Raw genomic sequence first — 9,541 nt, 5'->3', positions numbered from 1 at the left:
ATTGCTCTGTTATATAATTATTTTATCTTTGCTGCCACTGGGGCTAGCTAAAACTGTTCATTCTTGGAGGGTTTAGTAAAACCGTTCATTCTTGGAGGGTTTAGGTAAAACTATTCTCTCCTGGAGGGTTTAGGTAAAACTATTCTCTCCTGGAGGGTTTGGGTAAAACTGTTCACTCTTGGAGGGTTTGGGTAAAACTATTCTCTCCTGGAGAGTTTGGGTAAAACTATTCTCTCCTGGAGAGTTTGGGTAAAACTGTTCACACTTGGAGGGTTTGGGTAAAACTATTCTCTCCTAGAGGGTTTGGGTAAAAACTCCTGGCGGGATTAAGTAAAATTGTTTACTCCTGGAGTGTTTAGGTAATACGGCGTGTTTTATTAAAATCCAATCCTTTACTTAGTTCTGAAGGATAAACGTACAGCAGCTGTGTATACTTTTATACTAACGAAGTATGAACACGTGGAGTTTCACAATAAACTTGAAACGGTTAATTTTGCTCTTCATTATTTTAAGTCGGACGTTGTTTCAATTAAGACAAATAAAGCTTCTTCAGAGTCCAAGCACAAAAATTGGTTTTAAAAGCATATTGTGACTTTAATCCACCACCCCAATTTACAAAAAATGTACATGTTCCAAAACCATCTTTGGCCTTGCTGTCATCACTTTACAAAAAAACACTAAAGCTATGATAACAGATTTTGATGCAGTAAAATTTGATGTTCATTTTCTAATTTTCTCGTGTGCATTTGGTCACGGTAATTAAATGTGTTGTGAGTGTTCGCATGTTTAGTGTGAGTAAACAATAGTTCGACTAAACACGTTCTCTATTTTTACGAACATTTAAAAACGTGTACTATAGAGAAATGTTTCTTTAAGTTCATAATATTGTTAGATTCTTTTTGACAGTATACATATAAGCAAATGCACTAAACCTAAATAAAAAAGTAACAGTAATGTAGGCTTATTCACACACACATACAAAACATAAATAAAAGCGTGAACACAGTTCATTGCAAATTTAAGGGTTACGTAACTTTTTATGGTTATTACGTGTACAATCATTCTGTCATAAGGATATCAAAGCAGAACTAACTCTTGCTGAACGTTTATTTGAAGTTAAGCTTTTCGGAAAGTTGGGTTTGGTTTTAATTTCCCGCAAAGCTACACTAGGGCTATCTGCGCTAGCCGTCCCTAATTTAGCAGTGAAAGACTATAGTGAAAACAGCTAGTCACCCCCATCTACCGCCAACTCTTGGGTTACACTTTTACCAACGAATAGTGGTATTGACTGTCACATTATAATGCCCCCCATGGCTGAAAGGGCGAGCGTGTTTGGTGGGACGAGGATTCAAACACGCGACCCTCGGAATGCGAGTCAAGTGTACTAACCACCTGATCATCCCTGGCCTTTTCGTTAAGAGGATCTTAGTGTGTTTGTGGAATTTCGTGCACAGTTACTCTAGCGCTATCTGCGCTAGCCGTCCGTAATTTCAAAGTGACAGAAAAGAGGGAAGGCAACTAGTAAACACTCCACCGCCAACTCATGAACTACTCTAATCGAATAATGGGATTTGACGATCACTCTTATAACGCACCCAAACCACCAATGCGCGGAACGCAATTTTTTCTATGGTAAAGGGACTCAAACCACAAACAATTAAATCCACAGTCCAGGTACGCTAACCACGCGCTCGCTCTAAGCAAGAAGAAAACCAGCATTATCCACAGATGCAAGGATAGGAAGTCTACAGCTGAAGATTATAAGAAACTGATATAGATAAGACGCCGCCAGTATTTTGTATGTAACTAAAATTTTGAGAGTTAAAGCAACTATAACCTGAGATGCAACATTAAGAAAACATCAAACTTTCATCTTTTTGCACCTAAGCCATAAATGGAAAAAATAAAGCAAAATGGTCGTTTATCTTAGATTTTAATGTTTTTTTTGAACATTTAATTTTATGCTTTTGGGCGACCTACTAAGCAATTATATTATTATAGGTCTTTTGTACAACAATTGAAATAACACAAAGAAATAGTATTATATATTTATCAATCACAGATAGATCCATACTGTTTATACCATAAGTCTTGCGACATCTGGCGTGCGTTATGTGTACTATTTTTCATAGTCAACAGAGTAAGTAGTAAAATCATAATTTGTAGTTATATTTAGTAAGTAGGTTGTATTCTCATATCCTCCTAGTACTGTGGTTCTCCACCTGTGGTGCACAGTTCATGGTTCTCAACGTGTGGTTCAAATCCGAGGATCTCATCTTGTGGTCCACATTTCGTGGATCTCAGCCTATGGTTAGTTAACAACCTAAAGGGGTTAACGATTGTAAATATGGAGTTTTCTATATTATAGTTTAAAAAATAAAATAAAAAACGATACTATATTCGATTAACCGGAAATAATGTCTTATCCGAAAATTTCAATAATTTACGAACTTATTTATGCCAGTGCTGATTTTATATATAATAGGATTAGCTTCTGCAAACAGATCTGAATAAGGGGAGAGGGGTCTCCTTCACAAACCAAATTGCCTTGGTTCGTGACGGAGTCCACGAGTACAAAAGGTTGAGAACCACTGCTTTAAGATCTATATTCAAACAGCATAAGTATTCGATGACCAATGCTAATGTCAGTACAGACCCTGTCTGATCTAGAAAGTTCGTGTTTATTCAAGCATCGTTTCTATGAATGCATAACTGTGAACATTAAAACTGTAAGAACAGCATAAAAACTACGTAAGTGTAAGCAATAGAGAACGTCAGCTGTGTAAGATTAAGTTTTATTTACAAACAGGTACTGTTTCAAAGACAGGTCTGGCGGTGGTGTTATGAAGAAATGTAAAATTAGAGTCGATCAGTTTACCTAAATTGGACTATATAATATCTATATAAGAGTTATTACATGCTGAGTTATTTATGTATTTAAGCGATGTTGGAATATGCAGTGAGAAAATAATTTAGTTCTTAAGTATACTTTATATTACATTCAGGGGGTTTCGAGACATTCGAGTACCGAAGGCGCAGTATGTGGTCTGGTTGTCTTCCCTAAGGTGCTTTACAATTATGTCTAAAGTGGTACAGTTTAAAAAGAGTACTTAGCTTTTTCTCACCACAAAAAAATATCATCTAGAAATAAACCAAACAAATTTGTCCTTGTTATATTAAAAGAAAACCCTTTTACATCTACGTTAGAGTCACCTAGTACTGGATGTAGTGAAAGTTTCCTAAGTTTAGACTTGCCCTATAGAAAAAGAAACCCTTGTACATACCAGACAGTGTGACCATTGACCTTTTAAAATCAATGCATTACTGGGTGTAATGAATGTTTCCTAAGTTTAAAACCTGCCCTATATAAAGAAAACTATTGTACATCCCACATAGCGTGACCTTTGACCTTTTGAAATAAATGTAATACTGGATGTAGTAAAAGTTTTCTAAGTTTAGACTTCGTCCCAATGGGCATATCTCTCTCCAAACAAACTATATTAATTCATAACACCTCACAACAGGAGCTGATTAACCAAAAGGAAGGATCAACATTCGTCTATGAGTCCACAATGTTGTTATTTTTAATAGCCTTCTCAGATACGTTTTATAGTTAGAAACTGTAATATTTTTGTAAAATATATTGTACTGATTTGTAAAATTTAAGTAAAAAAATAAAGAGATTTTGGGGAGAAACTGGGGTCCATAGAACTGAAGTTGCTTATGAGTCCACTGTGGTCTTAATCTGATTCTGCCCACGTAGCATTTGTTTGTGTACTTTTCGACATACCCTGACAACATAGGTATGTTGTTAACATGGCTTCCATAGTATCCGTATTACTGTAACTACAGGCAACCAGGCAAAGTAGTTTAAGAGGCATAAAGAGTAATATTAAATCTGAAAACTTATGGGTTTTAAGAACATTCTCAGCAAAATAACCAAGGTTTCCAGTGTTTATTGTCCACTTACCATCTTCATCACTTTCTTTTATTAATATAGTCTTCCTCGGCGTTGGTCGAGGCTGAGGAAATGGTCTCCCCCGCAGTTGAATAGCGTCACCTGGAGAATAACATAATAGTTAATAACATAATCTTTTTCGATAAATGTACTTTGATCTACATACTATGGTAAATAAAATCATCATTGATATACTTATACTGTATTCATTTAAAAAAAAATTAGATTATGGTTATATGTAAAGACATGGAAAATAATTTTTGTATTTAACAGTTATGTTCACTTATGATTACCTCGTTGAACTCAATAAATATTTAAATATACAACACACTATTCAAACATATTATTTATATTTTTAGTGTGTGGTTCTTTGAGAACCAAAACAGTTATACTGATTGAACATTTCATTCATTTACAGATGCAAAATGTGATGTGTCAAGTAATTGCTTGAGCCTTAGAAGTGTATATTATGGTTAGACTGCATGAAAATAGGTAAGAGCAAGGTTCTCTCCAAACTACGCAGGGGTGTGATAATCGGCGCCCGTCTAACAGGTATATCATTTAACTGACTCTTCAAAGATTCTTGTCATCAGTGTCTATCGGCCGAGGTTGAGTCTTTTAATTTCTTCGTAGACACAGATAACATCAAAAGTGTATCTGGTCGTTATTGTCGACAATGTTCACCCTACAATGCTGCATTTCTTCCTTGAGAGACAAGGGTTCTTCCAAGACGATATTTGAAATTGGTTCAAAGAGCAAGGCAGTTATTTCAATCACTGGGCGTCATTTAAATTGGTCTATTAAAGGATGGTCAAAGTCATCATCATAGCCTTCTGCCGATGTCTGTGATCTAATTTGTAAATATATAACTCCTTCGGTACTAGAACTTCAAAAACAATGGTGAATATATAATACTTAAGGCAGTGGGCTTCAGAACACAACAGGCATCAAACAATTCCCATAGTAACAGGACTCAGAATCACGTAAAATAACAGCCAATACATAAGTATCTTACTATCAAGACATCAAGAAACACTTGTCATTATACAGGCATCTCTTTCAGCATCAAGACATCACGCATTATACATCTCCAATAGCACCAGGACTTCAGAAATCATTATAAAACTTTCTTACTACCATGACCTCAGAAAATATTGAAAAATGTAAATATCCTTCCTCCTTTGAACCCATACGTCAAACAACAATGGTTAACACATATACACTATTTAGTTTCTTCAGTAGCAGAATATTGGTTTTTAACAATAGCACATTGTTTAACTCACACAATACTTAAATTTTCTAGTAATAATATATAGGGTTAACCTAGAAAATACCCAGTTTTTTCAGGATCTTGTGATAAAACAGCAAATATATATCTATTTACTAGCAAGATATTAGGGTAAACACAATCAGTAATCTCTTGAGTAGTACTACATTTGTGACACACAGACACACAAACAATCTCAACAGTATCTACAGAACACGCTTGACAATCCTGTAAGGTGAAGACTAAAGTGTGACTGAGGTTTCTAAAAGAAAGGAAGTATTATGAAAAAATCGAAACTTCATCTAGCATGTACACTCTCCAAAATAATTAAGGGATAATCATAGTTTTCTATATTCTAATTATGAAAGACGTAATTACTGTTACTAAATAATGCATATCTCAGTTTCTTTCTACATCAAACGGCCCAGCATGGCCAGGTGGTTAGGGCGCTCGACTCGCAATCTGAGGGTCAGGGTTCGAATCCCCATCCCACCAAACATGCTAGCCCTTACAGCCGTGGGGGCGTTATAATGTGACGGTCAATCCCACTATTCGTTGGTAGAAGAGTAGCCCAAGAGTTGGCAGTGGGTGGTGATGACTAGCTACCTTCCCTCTAGTCTTTCACTGCTAAATTAGGGATGGCTAGCACAGATAGCCCTCGTGTAGCTTTGAGCGAAATTAAAAACAAACAAACTCTCACAGCTTTGTCACATCCTCTTTCACTTTAGATTATACTTCCCAAGTACCTAAAGTCATAACAAACAATTCTATATCAAACAGTGTTTGTTTGTTTGTTGTTAAGCCCAGAGCTTCTCTGAACTATCGATTCAGTTAGGACGATGAGTCCGGCAAGTTTCTTCAGCAGTCACCTTGCAGGGTTGTAGACACTGGTTTATTTTGTCCAGGTCTTCACCCAACTGCATTGGTTTGAGAGCAAGTCCACCTTCTGCTAACCACGTTTTGTGAGACTTATAGCCATTCTGCAACGACTGGTTGTGAAGAACCAGTATCTAATCAACCTATTGACCTCAACATCAAGTAAACGTGCAAGTATCTTTGTTGAAGTCCTGGCATGCTTCACGATTACTCTGAATCTCTTTACACACTCTGCTGCCATTGAAACTGAATGCTGAGAAAACACTGTGTTTCTTTTATTCTTAAATACAACTGAAATTTGTGTGTAAGTTCACATGACTGGTCTTTTGACATTTGTTTTGCATAAACAAATCGAGAGATACCAGTGACAAAATTGGAAAACACACACAAAAAAAGTAACAATTTCGAATTTAATTAAACAACGAAAGACTAAGAGGTATTTTACTGTGATGTAGGATATGTTGGAGGACAGAGCACAGATAGCTACTGGGGACACTTAACTAGAACATTGCTGAGAGTTTTAAAAATATTTGAGCAGTATGAGACACGAGTTAGAGTAGTTGATTAGAAGCAATTTTTATTAGTCTCTTTATGACTATCAGCCAATTAGTTCAGTTTTGTGAATCTTTAGTCTTTTGGAAGATAAAATGATAAGTACTGTACGAGAAAATTAGCAAAAACAAAACAAACTAACCTGTAGAACTTGAAATAGAAGAAATAAAACGATATTCTTCTGTCTACCTAATAATCTAAAAGAACCTGCTAAACAACAGAAAACGTTACAACAGCTATATAATAATGGTATAATAAATATCTAGAAATCTACCCTTGACTTTTCTTTAATTCAATATTTGAATTTTCCAAATACGAAGTAAAATTAACATGAGGAAAGAAGGAATCGACATGAATTAACAGCACATTTTAATGACAGAAGACAGTACGTGAATGAGATCAAGAATTCTTGTCGTGGTTAGCTGATTTTTGTAATAGCATTTTGGAAATCTTAAACGCGATTATTGCATGACTCATGGGGACGGTGCGGCTTTTGACATTTAAATTCAATTTTGTGGTAAAAAATATCACAAATATTTAATTTGGTGCTATACAATCACAAATAACGTTGCGGAATGATGTATTCGATAATTAAAACCCCTGTAGTTGGGGGTTTGTAAGAACTCAATTTTAAAGCAATGAAATGAAACCCAGACGTGGACCCTCGCTCATCAACGGATAACATAATTTCACGCAAAAAGTTATTGGTAATTCTCATACTGAACTGAAAATTGAAACTTTTTTTTTTCGTCAGTCTTATGACAGCATTTTGCGTTACTTTTTTCTGACTTCATATCCTTACGGCAACACTAATCTGAAGACCCTAATGTATTATCTTATTGTTTTACGAAAAACTATTTGGATCCCCACATGAAACTAACTAAACAATCGGTCCTAACTTGAAAACCTCTTATTATAAGCTTTCTCAATCTATTGTTGTAACGTTGTTTTTTGTTGGGCTGGTTCTTTTAACATTATTAAAAAATAGGGTCAGGTCTAGTCCACGAAACGATAACAAATTAGTTTATTTCTTCTCTAACCTACAGGCTATGTTCACTTTGACGCACATTTAACTTATAGGCCTAAGTTCACAAACTAAACTTTTCAACACAAACCCGGAGTCTACTGTAGGCCTAATACACTAATAACGTTTACCAGAAATCTTCTTGATTGATAACAAACGCTGACTAACTTCCTGATTAGTTTACAGAAACGCTTACTCGATCAACAACTACTCGAAGTTCAAACGTTGAATACATTACTTTAACATTTACTAACATGTTCACTTTACTAACTCCTATTCAAAACCGATGTCTCATTTCTAGATATTCGTCAAACTTACTAGATTTTCATCTAGAACGTTCAAGGTGTTAAAAGACTACTTTTATGAACTTACTTGCGCCTTCTAACTAACATTTAAATTAAAACAATGAAAACTTAACTTGCCAACTTTGTCAAGCCACTTCCCGAGGTAGAAGTGTTGTTTTGTATAATTATGATATCCAATAGTTTAACGATAGGCCTCATCGACAGCGAAATGCAACAACAAGGTGTATTCGCTTTTACTGGGAAACTGTATAGAGTGAGTGAAGTTAGGTTTGTTACAGATTATCAGTTTCACTGTCATGTAATATCACACAAATAACCCATCTAGAAATCACATTTTGTTTGCATAGGCATTACATAGCATATGAAATTTATATATTTAAATTTATTACATGTCGTATAAAGATATTATTATTTTGATTTACAGTGTCAGCGGAAAAGACATCCACAATTATATACCACAAGAACTCGCACCACAATTATGTAAACTGAAAGGTTTCTAAAATAAATGTTTGATATAATGCAGAAAGAAAAAAAAACTCTCAAAAAGGTAAGAAATTGTTGCACTAATTTACTTTGAGATATAATCGCATAATCGTATTTTCTTTGCTGTGCATCTATCTATAGATCCATGAAATGCTGTGACTTTGTATTTGAAACGTTATAAGATTATATATCTGGTCTGAACGTGAAAATACTTGAATAAAACTTAGAATATTTTTTTTTTACGATAAATGTTTTCAGTTACATTTTCTAGATCAATTAAATGTAATTAATGATTTTGTGCGCTCCTGTCATAGAGGGTAGGTTTTTTCTTTGTTTGTTTTAGCGCAATGATACACAATGGGCTATCTGCGTTTGTTCATCACGGGGAATCGAACCTTGGATTTTAGCATTATAAGTCCGTAGACCTACCTCACACCCACCGGAGGTGTAGAGGGTGCGTTGCCCGAATAATTTTTCTTTAATTGTGTAAAACTCGGCATTTAAAAAATAAAAATAAAGATCTAATCTGTTACGAAGATTTTATGTAAATTACTTACTCAGATTAAACTATTAGCATATGTTTCAGAAACACGTGTTTTTGTTCGAAAGTATTTCTTAGTCATCTCTCATTGCAGGTTTTGGTAGCAAATTTTGATGTAGTTAAATTATAAATAACCATTTCCTTATTTCAAACTTGTAAGTAAAATAAATTCATGATACATTTCGTAACTAGGGCCGGATTAATACACAAGGCCATGACCTAGAATCCCGCGCTTTCGTGACTATATATTATTATATTAGTCGATTAAACCGAATTAAAAAAATTCTAACAATTGAAAACAAATCAATGCACTATTTTTAACATCATGATGAAATCTAAGATGTACATTCAGTAGGAGATCAAATGAAGCTCCCAATTTGATCATATTTTCATCACCCTATTATCATGAATTTATCATATTGCAATGTGCCTCTAAATTCTTTTTCTATAGCAACGAATATATATTTACGATGCTCGACGATTGTCAACGGGTAAGAACATAAAATTATATATATATATATATATATATATATAA

At 34.6% G+C, this 9,541-nt stretch overlaps 1 protein-coding gene across 2 annotated transcripts in view; it reads right to left on the bottom strand.

The window, feature by feature from the left end:
* Positions 1-9,541, bottom strand: part of LOC106469958 (SPARC-related modular calcium-binding protein 1-like) — a 104,244-nt gene that overhangs the window by 21,986 nt on the left and 72,717 nt on the right. For both annotated transcript variants that reach the window (XM_022398521.1, XM_022398522.1), the window contains exon 8: positions 3,971-4,060. In XM_022398521.1, coding sequence (XP_022254229.1) covers positions 3,971-4,060 — 90 coding nt within the window. The remainder of the gene's footprint in view (positions 1-3,970; positions 4,061-9,541) is intronic.

This window comes from Limulus polyphemus, unplaced genomic scaffold, assembly GCF_000517525.1.
Source record: "Limulus polyphemus unplaced genomic scaffold, Limulus_polyphemus-2.1.2 Scaffold3742, whole genome shotgun sequence".
NCBI lineage: Eukaryota > Metazoa > Arthropoda > Merostomata > Xiphosura > Limulidae > Limulus > Limulus polyphemus.
The sequence above is the reverse complement of the archived record's forward strand: the minus strand, read 5'-3'. Positions and strand labels throughout refer to the sequence as shown.